This window comes from Cololabis saira, chromosome 3, assembly GCF_033807715.1.
Source record: "Cololabis saira isolate AMF1-May2022 chromosome 3, fColSai1.1, whole genome shotgun sequence".
In the NCBI taxonomy this organism is placed as follows: Eukaryota; Metazoa; Chordata; class Actinopteri; order Beloniformes; family Belonidae; genus Cololabis; species Cololabis saira.
The window spans coordinates 50,933,439-50,950,445 of NC_084589.1; the positions used below are offsets into that span (position 1 = coordinate 50,933,439).

General features: G+C 40.5%; 1 protein-coding gene across 1 annotated transcript in view; it reads right to left on the bottom strand.

Annotated features, from left to right (window-relative positions):
- Positions 1-17,007, bottom strand: part of LOC133440773 (semaphorin-4A-like) — a 63,126-nt gene that overhangs the window by 12,698 nt on the left and 33,421 nt on the right. The window contains exons 9-14 of the mRNA XM_061718091.1: positions 16,179-16,317; positions 14,751-14,952; positions 13,134-13,249; positions 11,964-12,127; positions 7,498-7,568; positions 5,748-6,487 (exon numbers count right to left, since the gene is read on the bottom strand). Coding sequence (XP_061574075.1) covers positions 5,748-6,487; positions 7,498-7,568; positions 11,964-12,127; positions 13,134-13,249; positions 14,751-14,952; positions 16,179-16,317 — 1,432 coding nt within the window. The remainder of the gene's footprint in view (positions 1-5,747; positions 6,488-7,497; positions 7,569-11,963; positions 12,128-13,133; positions 13,250-14,750; positions 14,953-16,178; positions 16,318-17,007) is intronic.

The window sequence follows — 17,007 nt, forward strand, 5'->3', positions numbered from 1 at the left end:
GTTTGGATGAATTTAAATCCTACGACCCTGAATGCAGCACGAGGAGGCTCCAGCCGCATCACTTCTGAGAATCCGGACTTGGTTTATTGATGCTTGATGACGCAGGAAAACAAGAAATAAAGCGTTTATAAAACCAAGGATGTCCACTTGGGAAATATTAAAGATAAAAGAAATTAAGTGAAAGTAAAAATGTTGATACTTTTGTTACAAGAGTGAGATATTTCCTGAATTTCTCCTCTGGAGATCAATAAAGGACTATCTTATCTTATCTTATCTTATATTTTACACATGATACTTTCCTGTTCCTGTTCCTGTTTCCTGTGAACAGTTTGGAGCAGGAAATGAAACAAAGTACTAACATAAATCTGTTTAAAAAGAGATACATAAAATTATTTATAAACAGGTGTACGGAAGAGGAAATGGGTTAACGAGGAGTGTGATAAACAAATAAAATAGGGAAAAATGGTATATTATACTTGCTTAAGATATGTTTAGATATTTATGTGGATAATTATGTAGTATATATTATATGTTGAGAGGGATAGTTATAATTATGTAATATATGTTTTATATTTATTATGTATGTAGCATATATATATTTATAGGGATATTTATGTAGTTTATATAGTGTATATATAATATTTGTATTTTCTATATATTGATATAATATTTATGTAATATTTATATTTTCTATATACTTATATGGATAATTATGTGGTAATAGGCATGTTTACGTAGTATTTATATAGACTATATTTATATGGATATTGTATAGCAATTATGTAAACTCATAGTTATAAAGGGGTAGGAACTAGGAAAAAGTGTAGACTTCTTCCTACTTCTTTTTTGAACTATGTGCATATGAAGATGTTACTGTTTATTTTTATTTTTTATATACATGTTCGAAATAAATTCATTCATTTATTTATTAATGAAATTGGGGGCTGAAATTCAGAGACCGAAGTGACTTCCTTAAAATCAGACTTATGAAGCCCGGTTACTTTAATTATCTACTTCCTGGAACTTCCTGGGCGATGCGGAGGAGCAGCATCGATCTATAACTGCAGCCTTCTAGTAAAATCTATACCTAAATGTGATAACACGTTGGAAAGCTTCACGCTTAGTCTAAAATCCCGAGCTGGAAATCAGAGAAGCCAGTTTTGTTAGTGGTTGTGTACCGCCCCCCTGCCTGTACCAGTTCTGTTAGTGGTAGTGTACCGCCCCCCTGCTGGTACCAGTTCTGTTAGTTGTAGTGTACCGGCCCCCTGCTGGTGCTGGTACCAGTTCTGTTAGTGGTAGTGTACCGACCCCCTGCTAGTACCAGTTTTGTTAGTGGTAGTGTACCGGCCCCCTGCTAGTACCAGTTCTGTTAGTTGTAGTGTACCGGCCCCCTGCTAGTACCAGTTCTGTTAGTGGTAGTGTACCGGCCCCCTGCTAGTACCAGTTCTGTTAGTAGTAGTGTACCGGCCCCCTGCTGGTACCAGTTCTGTTATGGCGCTTTTGCATTAGTCTCACTTCTCCCCGGTTCTACCCGCTATGGCCCCGTTTTGCGCTTTCGCACTAGGGCTGAGACGTGTAGAGCCGCTCCAAGTCGGTACTTTTTTCTGTAACCATTTCAGCCAGGTTCTTTGCGGGCTGAGAAGGGACTATTTCTGAGGTCACCACCCTCCTCGCCACTGATTGGTCGGGGGGCGGGGACGTCACCACCCTCCACGCCTCTGATTGGTCGGGGGGCGGGGCCGTCAGACGTTTGAATCAGGAAGCGGGAGTCAGAGCGAGGCGACCCGCGGCTCGCGGCGATTTTATTATGAAGCACAAAACGTCTGTTTGGTGATCCAACTCTGAGGTGCAGATGTTCATAAACCTGGTGGCTGTCGAGAAAAAATTAAAAAAGCGATGTAGACGGGCTGTTTTACTCTCAGCCGCTCCGGCTCCAGCTGATTTCTGATCAGCGCTGACGTGAACAAAGGTGTTGCGCAATCGAGTACGTCACAGCAGCTTCACCCAAACCTGCCCGCTTCTCCCCTGGCTGTGGAAAAACACACAGTGGAGCCGTGTAAAGCCGCGCCGAGCCGAGTCGGGCCAAGTAAGTCCTAGTGCAAAAGCGGCATTAGTGGTAGTGTACCGGCCCCCTGCTGGTGCTGGTACCAGTTTTGTTAGTGGTAGCGCCATTAGTGGTAGTTTACAGTGAAGTAGTTGAGGCCAGTGACCTCTGCAGATGTTGATTTCCTTAGTAGTAACTGCTGATCTGCTTAACTCCCTGGTATAATTCAGATATCCGCCTGTTGAAACAAAACGTGTGTAAAATGGAAAGGAAGTGGTTCTCTGGTACGTCTGTAGACTCCGATCGTGGATGGAAAGATATTCTAATAGTTTATAAAAAAGCCAGAACAGCTTATTATTCATTGTTGATAGAGGATAACAAAAGTAACCCACGTTTTCTGTTCAGCGCTGTAGCCAGGCTGACAAAGAGTCACATACTGGTCCATACTGGTTCTACTGGACCTCAGATCAGGGATTAGTGTCTATACGGGTTCTACTGGACATAGTACTTACATACATTTGTACTTAGAACTATCAGTTCTCCAGTTAACGATCATTAAAACTAAAATATCTGCTATTTTGGACCTTTGACAACATGTCTGTCTCCTCTCTGTTCTTTATTCTCTCTGTTCTTTCTCTTCCTGTTCTGACCAGGTGGTCTTCAGCAGGAGAGTCCCCCCCTCATGGTCCTGGTCCTGGTCCAGGTCCAGGTCCAGGTTTCTCCCGACGTAAAAGAACACGAAACACTGAAAAAAGGTTAAAGTTAAATCTGGTCTGAGCCCCAACTGTTTCCTTGTTTGTTGTTTACAGTAAACTTTACTAAGGAACCAGATACATAGTTCAGTTATTAGTACTTTTCTGTGTTTTAACTGTGTTTTCTTTGGTTGTTCAGGGACCTGAAGTCTCTCCAGCTGAACTTTGACCACTCAGACAGGAAGAACTGCGACCAGCAGGCGGGAAAATACTTTATTGATGCAACAGTGAGTTCATAGGTTTAGACCAGGAAACCTTCACATAATTTTTACATTTAACTAACAAACATCTAAAATAATCTTTGAATCTAGAAAATTAAAAAATAAAAATAAAAATAAATTATTCACAATAAGGAGGAACAGATTCCTTTACATCTGAAATAAAACCTGAAAACCTGAGAGAGAGGAGTTTCTGATGTCACCCTTAATGTCCAGGGGCCTCATTTATAAAGCTCACTTGCACAAAAGAGGGCTTGAAAGATGCGCAAGCCACCTTCTACGCAAAGGTTGGGATTAAAAAAAAAAGAAACTAACGGGAAAATGTGTGTATCTTTAAGCCAACCCTGACCCTAGCACACGAACATTTTGAAGATATGGGGAACTGGCGACGCAGGCGGTGAGGTGGTGAAATGAAGCCAGATTCATGTCATACTGTTAATGTCATCACATATCAGACTTATAATATAATATAATAAAATAGCGCTGATCGTGTCCCTCTGTGTTTGAAGCTCATGGCCTCCACCTTCAGATCGCACCACTTCTTTTTTTTTCTGCAGCTGTCCGTGGACGTGCTGCCACTCACTCACTTTATTTTATACTATTTATATACTTTTTCTACTTTTACTGTGACCACCAAATAATATGGTTTTCCTGCCTCCACCTCACCCACAACATCTCCATCTCAGTCTCTGTGAAATTTAGTGGCACGGTGGCTCGACACGTCTCATTCATTCTGACGCCAAACAGGCTGCAGGTGGCGCTGCGCATGCTCAGCAGGCTCATTCATATGCAAATACTACTTTGCATTGACCATTTATGGTAAAAAGAGGGTGTGTAGAGGGCGGGATATGAGACGGATTCAGCTGCGCAACCTTCCAGCTGGACTGTGATTTTTAAAGCGAACATTGCGTGCAAGTGTCAGTCAGGCACACAGTTTTATAAATCCGGATTTTTTTGTGCGCACGCCATTTTCAGCTTTTAGGTTTACGTGCACTTTTAGTTTGAATCCTACACACTCTTTTATAAATGAGGCCCTTGGTCTCGGGTCTACTGATTTACTAGTCCTGGTTTCACAGCGGGGGTCCAGATGTTCTGGTCCGGGTTTGTCCAGTTCTTCTTCTACAGTCTTTGGGTCAAACAGCTTTGAGTTCTACAGTGATGTAGAGGAATACTTGTCTTATTTCTAGTTAAAATGTCTCATTTTTAGTCAGAAAATCTCATTACACTTAAAACAAGAGTCATTACCAGAAAAATAACTTATTTGACAATTTTCACCGGTTTCAAGTAAATTTTCACTTCAAATAAGTAGAAAAATCTGCCAGTGGGACAAGATTTATCTTCTCATTAGAAGCAAAAAAATATTCTTTCTACTTAAAATGTCTCATTTTTAGTAAAAAAAATCTCATTCAACTTAAAACAAGACTCATCACTGGAAAAAGCAACAATTTTCATCTGTTTCAAGTAAATTTTCACTTGAAATAAGTACAAAAATCTGCCAGTGGAACAAGATTTTTTTTTTGCTTGTAATGAGAAGATAAATCTTGTTCCACTGGCAGATTTTTCTACTTATTTCAAGTGAAAATTTACTTGAAACAGGTGAAAATTGTTGTTTTTTCCAGTGATGAGTCTTGTTTGAAGTGTAATGAGATCTTTTGTAAATGTAAATGTACTTTATTTACCGTATATAGCCCCTTAGATCGACCTACAGGTGAAACAAGGTGCTTTACATAATAAACATACAATCAGCAAAATAAAACAAGAATAAAACATATGAACATATAAAACATCAAGAGCAAAGTATAAAAAAGTGTTGCCACATTACTGGGTATTAAAAGCCACACTGAATAAATACGTTTTCATTTTAGATTTAAAAAGGCCCAGGTCAGAGATCACACGTAACTCACAGGGAGTTTATTTTTGACTAAAAATGAGACATTTTAACTAGAACAGCGGTCTCAACCCAGAATGTTTTAGAGCCATATTGGACCAAAAACACAAAAAACTAATATGTCTGGAGCCACAAAAAATGAAAAGTGTTGTATAAACCTTAGAATGAAGACAAATGGCGAAAGGCGAAATGTCGAGAAAAAAGTCGAAATGTCGAGAAAAAAGTCAAAATGTTGAGAAAAAAGTCGAAATTTTGAGAAAAAAGTCGAAATGTTGAGAAAAAAGTCGAAATGTCGAGAAAAAAGTAAAAATTTTGATAAAAAAGTCGAAATGTCGAGAAAAAAGTCGAAATGTTGAGAAAAAAGTCGAAATTTTGAGAAAAAAGTCGAAATGTTGAGAAAAAAGTCGAAATGTCGAGAAAAAAGTAAAAATTTTGATAAAAAAGTCGAAATGTCGAGAAAAAGTCGAAATGTCGAGAAAAAAGTCGAAATGTCAAGAAAAAAGTCAAAATTTCGAGAAAAAAGTCGAAATGTCGAGGAAAAAAGTCAAAATTTCGAGAAAAAAGTCAAAATTTCGAGAAAAAAGTCGAAATGTTGAGATTAAAAAGGAAAGGAAAAAGGAAGAAAAAAAGAGAAAAAAGAGAAAGAAAGAAAGAAAGAAAAAAAAGAAGAAAAAAAGGAAAAAAAAAAGGTCAAACATTTCTGAAAAAGCTCCAGGAGCCACTAGGGCGGCGCTCTAGAGCAGTGGGTTGAGATCCCTGAACTAGAAATAAGACAAATATTCCTGGTAAGATTTTAGTTTTTGCGGTGTCCTCCGGGTCTGTACGGGTCGGTACCGGGTCGGTACCGGGTCTGTACGGGTCGGTACCGGCCCCCGGGCCCCCCGGCCCCCCCCGGGCCCTACGGGGGGGTCAGGGAGCAGATCTCCATGCTGGTCTTGCTGCAGTCCTCCTGCACCTTGGTCCCGGTTCTGCTGCGTCTCCAGACCAGGACGGACCCGGAGACCAGAACCAGCAGGCAGGCGGCCAGCAGGAGCGACACCAGAACCAGCTCCCCGTGGTAGCTCCGCCCCCCGGACAGCTGGGGGGCGGAGCCTCCGTCCGTGTGGGCGGGGGGGGGCCGCGGGCCCCTGCAGACCCGGGTCCCGGTTCTGGTCCTCCTGGATGTTCCGGGTCCGGCCCCTTATGTTGGACCCCTTGGCCGTAGCCGGCGGGACTGTCGTCACGGCGACCCTCGGGACCGGGACCGGGTCTGGGACCGGGTCTGGGACCGGGTCCGGGCCCCCCAGGCCTCCGGGGGCCCGCGGCCCGGCCCTCAGCCCGACCCGGTACCGGGCCACCGGCCAGCTGAACCCGTCCTCCTCGGCGCCGCAGCGGTACGAGGCCGACGCCGTCTCCGCCGCCGCCAGGAAGCTCAGGCCGCCGTCGGGCCGGACCAGGAACCGCCGGCCCGGCAGGACCCGGTCCTGGTCCTGGACCTGGACCTGGACCTGGTCCCCGTCCCGGGACCAGGTCCAGCTCAGCACGGCCAGCCGGGACGGTCTGGGACACGGCAGCGTCACCGCGTCGCCGGGGGCAACGGTGATGTCTGACCAGGGAGAGAAGAAGAAGAATCCAGTTAACGGACCTATTATGGATCTAATACCTATTTTAAACAGGCCTTGAATGTCTTAAAAACAAGCTTTTGATTGTTTTTGCTAAATAAATTACAAATTCAGCCTCTGATCCATGTCTTTATCTTCCCATTCTCTAACCTCATTATCTATGCAGGATTCTGAGTGGGCGGGGCTATGATAACGAGGCTCTGTGCTGACTGGCTGCCTGAATGACATAGTTAGTTGTTAGTGGTTTCAGCATCGGAGGACAAACTATGTAAATCACCTCCAAAAATGTTTCCTGGGGGGGGCCAGACGGGGCCACTTCAATTCTTGGGGTGGAAACAAAACTAAAAGCCATCATTACAGGATTTTATTATACTGTTGTAGTTTACAGGCTCAGAAATACTTAAAGAAACGACTACTGATATGCATTTGGCCCAAATGATTTGGGATGAAATGCATAACTGAAGATTACGGAAGAGTGTTAGGGCCAGGAGGAGAAAAATCTAAATAATATTTTAGAGGAGGAAGATTTTTTTTTCATTATGCACTTCGAGAAAAAAGTCGAAATGTCGAGAAAAAAGTTGAAATGTCGAGATTAATGTTGAAACACAATTTCGAGAAAAAAGTCGAAATGTCGAGAAAAAAGTCGAAATGTTGAGAAAAAAGTAAAAGTTTTGTGAAAAAAGTTGAAAATTTTGAGAAAAAAGGCTAAATTTAGGCTTTATTGACAAAATTTTGACTTTATTCTTGAAATTTTACTTCAACACTAATTTCGACATTTCGACTTTTTTCTCAAAGTAACAATAAAAAAAATCTTCCCCTCTCAAATATTTTTTCTCCTGCATGGCCCTAATTCTCTTCCGTAGACGATAGAAACTATGTGACCGGCAAGTGTTGTGTGAGGTGGCCGGTGGGGGGTCCGTGGCCCCCCCTGGCCCCCCCTGGTGGCACCACTGCCCCCCCCAGAACTGAGTGAAGTTCTGACCCGGCCCGTTACCTTGGGGCGGGACGTCCTCGTCCTCGCCAGCACATTTCTCCGCCACGCTGCCGTCGTCCAGGTTCTGGATCCTGGAAGGAAACCAGCCTGTCAGTCGCCGCTCAGGGCTGCATTTAAGACTTTTTAAAACCATTTTCAAACTAAATTTAAGACCAAAAAGACACTTTGAACCCAATGTCCAGAGAAACTGGAATTTTGGAGCCGTTTGTCGCTAAATTTACATTTACCCATATTTGCTAGCCTCGTCTCGAGACTAAGAAATCCAGCGCTGAGGTCGAGGTTGCCAGATCTGACAAGTTCCAGCCCAAACGTGATGTAAAACCCGTCGAAATAATGAAAAACCAGCCCAAATCAGACATTCTCTATATTATAAGCTTCACATCACAACTAAATAGCCCAAAAAAGTTCAGGCTCCAAACAAAGACTACAATTAAATTGAGTAGAATAAAGCAAATCAAATATCAGTGAGTTTATTGTGTAAGTTTCTACTTTTCTCTGCCATAATGGAAACATTTTAGTTAATAATTTCTCCCAAATATTTAGTAAAAACCAGGAAAAGCAGGCAAAATATACATTTTTCAGTCCAATTGGGCTGAAACTTGCCCAACCTGGCAACACAGATTTAGACCCTCTGCAGGAGATTCTCCTCAAAACAATTAAATAAACTTTTGAATTATTACTGGATACATTCCCTATAAATTTAAGACCCTTGGATTTAGATTTAAGACTTTTTAATAAATATTTCAAAGAAATAGAAAATAAAAACCAGGAAAAACAGCCCAGATTTTATCAAACCCACCCAGTCCTGTATTTTTCAGCCCAATTGGGCTGAAACCTGCTCAACCTGGCAACCCTGACTGAGCTGCTAACGACTGGAAAAACTGATTTATTTCTCCTCAAAACTATTTAATAAACTTTTCCCTTTCAAACTGTAAGAAAACTTTGTTAATGATGTTAGGCCACAGTCCTACAGGACTGTCTCAGAAAATTAGAATATTGTGATAAAGTTCTTTATTTTCTGTAATGCAATTACAAAAACAAAAATGTCATACATTCTACAGTTTAAGAATATAATAATATATATATATATTATTATATATATAATATGTATATATATATATATATATATATATATATATATATATATAAAATATATATATAATATATATTTTTTGAGATTATAATAATCTCAAAAAATTGAATATTCTGGTAATCTTAATCTTAAACTGTAAACCATGATCAGCTATATTAAAATAATTAAAGGCTTGCAATATTTCAGTTGATTTGTAATGAATCCAGAATGTATGACATTTTTGCATTACAGAAAATAAAGAACTTTATCACAATATTCTAATTTTCTGAGACAGTCCTGTATGTGAACATGAGAAGCCTTAACTTCAACTTTAAGCTCTGAGTCTCACTCTGAAACCGGCCTCGATTTCTCAAACCGCATGGTTGAAACAAAGGAATTAAGGAATGACTCCAAATCCCAGCAGGCTTTGCAGTTTATTGCCCGTAGAAGTGTCAAAAGGGGTCAGCTGTGTTTGTGAAAGCCCACTGGCCCACGTTACACCAGCAGAGTGTAAAATCAGTAACCTGTGGACCGCAGGCAGAACCACGAGTTCCACAACCACCAGAACCACCAGAACCGCCGGCAACCTAATCCAATCCAGGGCATTTCAAAATAAGAGCCTTGTGTCTGGCAGAGTTATTTAAAGCGGTTAGTGTTGATTGTGTTTGGAGTCGTGCAGACCGACGGTCGTTACGTGTTATTGTTACGGTGGTGAGAGTCACGTTTCCTCCTTTCTAACCCCCAGTACTGGAGTCGAGGGGGGATGAGGGGGGATGGCATCCCCCCCTGAAATAAAAACAGTCCAAATCATCCCCCCCTGAAATAAAAACAGTCCAAATCATCCCCCCCTGAAATAAAAACAGTCCAAATCATCCCCCCCTGAAATAAAAACAGTCCAAATCATCCCCCCCTGAAATAAAAACAGTCCAAATCATCCCCCCTGAAATAAAAACGGTCCAAATCATCCCCCCTGTAAAACTGCCATCCCTCCTTTCCATCCCTTATGTCATTTCATCAATGAATGTGGTTTTACTGCTATTTCAACATTTAGAGTCATCACCAGAAAAATAACTTATTTGACAATTTTCACCTGTTTCAAGTAAATTTTCACTTAAAATAAGTAGAAAAATCTGTGGAACAAGATTCATCTTCTCATTACAAGCAAAAAAATCTTGTTCCACTGGCAGATTTTTCTACTTATTTCAAGTGAAAATCTACTTGAAACAGGTGAAAATTGTTGTTTTTTCCAGTGATGAGTCTTGTTTTAAGTGTAATGAGATTTTTTTTACTAAAATGAGACATTTTAACTAGAAATAAGACAAATATTCTTGTTAAGATTGTGAGTTTTTGCAGTGATCCATGTTACTTATCCTGTGAAGGACAGAGTCATATTGATAAGTTCAGAAAAGTGTTTTTTATTGTTGTGTTTTGATGTATTTGATGTAAGCCCAGTGGATATTTCAAGCTTACAGAAGGCTGCATTTAACTGCTGCTATGTCATTCCTGCAGTATTTCTGCAGCTGTTTTGGTCACTGCTATTATTTGTAATATATTATATTATTTGTAATCAGCACAAATTATCTGTCCCCATATGATCAAATCCACCATCCCCCCTGATTTTATTTTACAACTCGAGTGCTGCTGACCCTCATGGATAAGTTAGTGTAGTATCCGGGCCGTCAGGCCTCCCATACGTCCAGTCACCACTGGTGGAGGAAACTTCCTCCGTAGTTTTGAAAAGAGCACGTCTGCTGTCTCTTTGAGGTCTAACGTGACGCTGTTCGCCTTTTTCCTTCAGGTCCATGTGACGTGACCAGTGTTGGGGTAGGTACTCAAAAAAAGTAATCCATTACATATTACTAGTTACTTTTTTTAAAAGTAATCCCTTACACTACTTAGTTACTGGTTGCTGAAAGTAACTAGTTACATTACTTTTGGATTACTCCACAATATCACCTGAGCTGCACCAGAACTCGATTGCCAATGAACAACATTTACAGGACTGTCTCAGAAAATTAGAATATTGTGATTTTCTGTAATGCAATTACAAAAACAAAAATGTCATACATTCTGGATTCATTACAAATCAACTGAAATATTGCAAGCCTTTTATTATTTTAATATTGCTGATTATGGTTTACAGTTTAAGATTAAGATTCCCAGAATATTCTAATTTTTTGAGATAGGATATTTGAGTTTTCTTAAGCTGTAAACCATGATCAGCAATATTAAAATAATAAAAGGCTTGCAATATTTCAGTTGATTTGTAATGAATCCAGAATGGATGACATTTTAGTTTTTGTAATTGCATTACAGAAAATAAAGAACTCTAATTTTCTGAGACAGTCCTGTAGTTGGAACCTTATTACTGCAGTGCCCAGATCAGCACAAATGTGTATTCGTAAAGTTCCGTGAAATCCCGTAAGATCACGTTAAAGAGCAGAACCTACGCCGTAAGTTCTGCGTTGATTTAACGCGGAACCATAAATCAGCCTTAAGTCAGACAAGTGTTGCGCAACACGTGAAGACGCATGAAAGGAAAGTTTGATTTTCTTTTCTGTTCTCCCGTTCTACATGTAGCTGAAAAGCTTAAAGTAACTAAAGTATACTATAACTATAACGGGATTACCCAAATTACAACTGTAACGCGTTACATTACTGCGTTACTGGCGGATGTAATGTCGTTACAGTAACGCGTTACACCCAACACTGGACGTGACGTTGTTCTGACACACACACTGACTACATCTGAAGTTTGTGTTTACTGTTTGTTAGTTGTTCTTTATGTGTAGTTTAGGCATCTGAATTTATCCCAGTCTTGTTTCATTCTCTTTTAACACGTGTGTAAATAAATTCTGACTGATTTGAATGAGAGAAGTTGTTTGTGTTTATTTTATTCATTTTTTATCCCCCCCCCCGGCTACAGGCTGGCATGTAGGGAATAACAGCTACTCTGGAACTGATTTAGCTGTTTAGTTGTTATTTCCTGATGAGTCAGGTGGTGCCCCGTTTTGATTGTGGCGCAACAATGATGGATGGCTGGATACATTCCCTCTAAAATAAGACCCTGGGATTGAGATTTAAGACAAATTAAGACATTTATTTTAGCAAAATGGAATTTAAGACTTTTTAAGACCCGGGGTTGTCCTGCAGGAACAGATTGAAACGAGGAAATAAAACTCAGAAAAATCACGAAGACTTGGAGACGCTGCCGACTGAAACCAGCAAGAGAACTGGTCCAGAACCAGCAGGAGAACTGGTCCAGAACCAGCAGGAGAACTGGTCCAGAACCAGCAGGAGAACTGGTCCAGAACCAGCAGGAGAACTGGTCCAGAACCAGCAGGAGAACTGGTCCAGAACCAGCAGTGAGACCGGCCCGGTTGCGTTTACTCACGTGTCATCAGAACCGGGCTCCAGGCCGCTGCAGGTCCCCCGGGTCCGGCTCCAGCCACACAGCGGGTCCCGGGCCAGCAGACACTGACCACAGGTCCGGTAGACGGAGCAGCGGGCCAGCGGTACCGCCGTCACGCCGGAGGACAGGCCCACCAGAACCACGCCCTGAAAACAGAACCAGAGACGTGAGATGGACCAGAACCAGGACCAGAACTCTGAGCTGGACCAGGACCAGAACCCAGGGATTAAAGCAAAACAAATATTTTTGACTGAAACATTATTCAGGCCAGTTCATATTCCCCCTCCATCTCTGCGCTGCAGTCGCTCCCCAAAGGTTTCAAGTAAAAAAGTTAAATGTGGAATTATTCCTTCTGTTTTCTAATACAGCATTTAAGGCGGGGGTCGGCAACCCCGCGGCTCTAGAGCCGCATGCGGCTCTTTAGCGCCGCCCTGGTGGCTGCTGGAGCTTTTTCAAAAATGTTTGACCTTTTTTTTCCTTTTTTTCTTCTTTTTATCCTCTTTTTCTTTTTTCCTTTTTTCTTTTCTTTTTTTCCTTTTTTTCCTCGTTTTCTAGTTTTTTTCTTTTTTCCTTCTTTTTTTCTTCCTTTTTTCTTTCCTTTTTAATCTCGACATTTCAACTTTGTCGACATTTCGACAGTTTTCTCAACATTTCGACTTTTTTCACGAAATTTTGACTTTTTTCTCAAGACCTTGTATCAGCCTTAGAATGAAGGCAACACATGCTGCATGTTTCTATATTAGTTAGAACTGGGGGGAGATTTGTTTTTTCATTATTCACTTCGAGAAAAGTCTAAATGTCAAGATTAAAAAATGAAAAAGGAAGAAAAAAGAGAAAAAAGTTGAAAAAAGAAAAAAAGGAAGAAAAAAGAGAAAAAAAAGGAAAAAAAAGAAGAAAAAATGAAATAAAAAGGTCAAACATTTTTGAAAAAGCTCCAGGAGCCACTAGGGCGGCGCTAAAGAACAAAACACACGTGCAAAGGTTTTTTTGTTCTTTCTTTTTTTTTTCTCCTCATTTTCCAACTGACGGAAATCCGTCTAGAGAAGGGGAACTTTAATCCCTGAGAACCGTGAGCTGGACCAGAACCAGAACCAGAACCAGAACCGTGAGCTGGACCAGAACCAGAACCAGAACCAGAACCAGAACCGTTACCTTGGACGGGGACAGAACCAGACTCTTGGCCAGCTGAGGTTCTGTAAACACCTGGATCTCCTCAACGACCCGGAGACCCCGATCAGACGGAACCGCCTTGTGCAGGAACCCGGACTCTGGAACCAGAACCAGAACCAGAACTTTAAACGTTTAACATGTCCAAACATTAATTAGTTTAAAAACAAATAGAAAAACAGGATTTTCTCGAGGTACAAAAAGGATTTTAGAGGTTTAGCGGCCTGATATAAAACTATTGGTGAATGGATTTGTTTATATTTAAGTTCAGAAATGGCCAGCTAATTATATGTGTAGGTATGTATGGGTGTATGCGTATACATATATATATATATATATATATATATATATATGTATGTATATATATGTATATATATATATATATATACATATATATATATATATATATGTGTGTGTGTGTGTGTGTGTGTGTGTGTGTGTGTGTGTGTGTGTGTGTGTGTGTGTGTGTGTGTGTGTGTGTGTGTGTGAGAATACGTGTGTAAGTAGATATATACAGAAAGCATGGGATAAACGAAGAAAAGTAACATTTATGTAAAAATATCCATTCTGGTTTTTGTTGGGGAGAAAGAAATATTAAGTATTTTTATTTTATTTATTTTTATTTTTTTAATTTAGATTTATTTATTTATTTTTTCTGGTGTACATTGTGCAGCTCCCAATTAAGTGAGTGTGATATTGTATATTGATGATTTTCTGTTTCTGGTGTGTTATAATCCTGTAAGGGATGGGTCTTCTGACATGACACAAAAATAACACTCATTCATTCATTCATTCATTCATTCATTCATTCATTCATTCATTCATACATAGATATAGAGCAGATGCAGTTAATAGAGACAGTATAGTGTAAATAAGTATATTTATATAAATATGGGCATGTGTGTACAAATATAGAGAAATATTCAACTATGTGTATGTACAGTATGTATAGGTATGTGTGTGAGTATAATACAGTATATAATAATAATAATAATAATAATAATAATAATAATAATAATAATAATAATAATAATAATAATAATAATAATAATAATAATAATAATAATGTTATTTAGCAGTGTATTACAGTGTGTGAGTATTTATAAATACGAGTTAAATGATTAGTAAATGGGGGTAGGACTAAATAAGTTTACACTTCTTCCTACTGCTTTTTAGCAGGTGTGTGGAAGGGTGAATGTGTCTAGAGATATATATATATATATATATATATATATATATATATATATATATATATATATATATATATATATATATATTTATTTAATTTGTTTATATTTTATATTACATTTTATTGATTTATTTTTCAGTTATTTTATTGTATTTTTTTATATGATGCTCTGACTGGAGAGCACTTTTAATTTTGTTGTACATAGTTATAATGACAATAAAGATCTATCCATCTATATGCACATGTAAATTAGTATTAGTATGAAATTATTTGTTTTGTTGTTTTGTTTTCTTATCTTATCTTGAATTGTTGTTTTTTACATGTACAAAATAAATCAAATAAAATCAAATCAAATCAAACCCAGGACCTCCAGAACCTCCAGAACCTCCAGGACCACCAGAACCGGGTCTCACCTGTCAGCAGGAACAGGACCGTGTATCGTCCCCCGTCGGCCGCCGTCGTCCTCATGGCCGCCACGCGGGTGTACCGTTGCCCCGGAAACACGGCGGCCGGCCCGGTGCCGGTGCCGGTGCCGGCGGGCCTCACGCTGCCGGAGGTCAGGAAGGAGGACTTGACCTGCATCAGGACGCTGTCCGGGGACGAGGACAGACCGCACTGGAGACCACAGGGACAGAGAGAGACCTAGTTAGAACTGCAGGGGGACCGGAACCAAACCCTGAGGGACTCCGGTCCAACACCAGGACCAGTACCAGTACCAGGACCAGCAGTGGGACCAGAACCAAACCCTGAGGGACTCCGGTCCAACACCAGCACCAGTACCAGGACCAGGACCAGGACCAGCAGGGAGACTTTCACCTCTAACCTTTAGACCTTTAGTCCATCACAAGACTCTTTACTTTAACTGTCACCATGGAAACGTGACTTACACCTTCTCTACAGGAGCCACCTCTTTTTCATTCGTTTCATTAGCGTTTTTTTTTCTAGAGATGCACTGATCGATCAGCAAACGATCGGTGTCTGCTGATGACGCCCCCATCGGTTTTGATTTATAAAGTGGCAGAAAGAAATATTATCCTATTATTATTATTATATATTATCTTATTATTATTATATCTTATTATCTTATCAGAAACATCCAGCTCTCTGTCCATCTCCCTCCAGTTTTATTTATTGAGGTTTTTGTAGTGAAATGAGGAGGAATCATAGAGATAACTTCTCATTTCAACTAACTGGATCAGCCGTTCCTCATCATGACTGTTTCCTACAGCGCTTTCAACCGGCTTTCAACACGAGCGTCAGGAAGAAAATAGAAGCAGGGCGTCCGACAAATGTTCAGCTCAAAACGTCCAGTTAGGACAGTCCAATAGAAAATAAAGCAATGGAATTGTTTTTGTCGCTGATGCTCGCGTCGCATGCAGTTAGGACACGGTGTAAGAGTCTCTAGAGGGAAATATTGCACATTGCTGCAATAAAACAGTTAATTCATGATACTTTCTCATCTCCTCATTTTTATACCTAATAATACAATGTCAGTGTTCTACATGAGACAACAATATTGAAGAATTTATGGATTTCATGCTGTGATGGGTGATCAGCAATATCGGGATCGGCTGGTTTTGGAGATCGGTTATCGGTTATCGGCCCTCAAAATCCTGATCGTTGCATCTCTAGTTTTTTCACTCGTGAATTTTCAGTAAATAATTTGGACTTTTGTCAGTTTTAAGCTGTTTCAGTGAGCGTTTGGTGAGGGGGGGGTTTACCGCTACACCTGTCCCAGGAAGGGGCGTGGCTCCTGGAGATATTACCCAGAATTCCTGAGCTCACCTGTCCCAGGAAGGGGCGTGGCTAACAGAGATATTACCCAGAATTCCTGAGCTCACCTGTCCCAGGAAGGGGCGTGGCTCCCGCAGCTGGCTCCACTGGTGGGTGTTGACGTCCAGCGTCCTGTAGTTCCCCCTGAAGACGTCCCGGACGTCCTGCAGCCGGAAGACGCAGACGGCCGACTCCGGCTGTGCAGACCTGCAACACAGACCTGCACATTAAAAACTAAACCTGGTTGGTTCCGTTTTAAAAACTAAACCTGGTTGTTTCTGTTTTAAAAACTAAACCTGGTTGGTTCCGTTTTAAAAACTAAACCTGGTTGGTTCTGTTTTAAAAACTAAACCTGGTTGGTTCCGTTTTAAAAACTAAACCTGGTTGGTTCCGTTTTAAAAACTGAACCTTGTTGTTTCTGTTTTAAAAACTGAACCTTGTTGTTTCTGTTTTAAAAACTGAACCTTGTTGTTTCTGTTTTAAAAACTGAACCTTGTTGTTTCTGTTTTAAAAACTGAACCTTGTTGTTTCTGTTTTAAAAACTGAACCTTGTTGTTTCTGTTTTAAAAACTGAACCTTGTTGTTTCTGTTTTAAAAACTGAACCTTGTTGGTTCCGTTTTAAAAACTAAACCTGGTTGGTTCTGTTTAGAGTCTAGAGTCGTCCGGCGGACTGATCCACCGACTCTGACGCAGGAAGTTTGTCAGACTCAGGAACGACGGCGACTCGTGTCTCGTGCGTCTCGGTGGTTTGTTTCATCAGAAGTTTGTTCCTCTGGTTCGGTTTTGCAGCGTTTGCTTTGCTCCCAGCCACTTACTGCGGAATTAAGTTTAATTCAGAATGGCCATTTTAATTGGGAATTAGGTGTTTCCATGGTCATTTTTACTCATTTTAAATG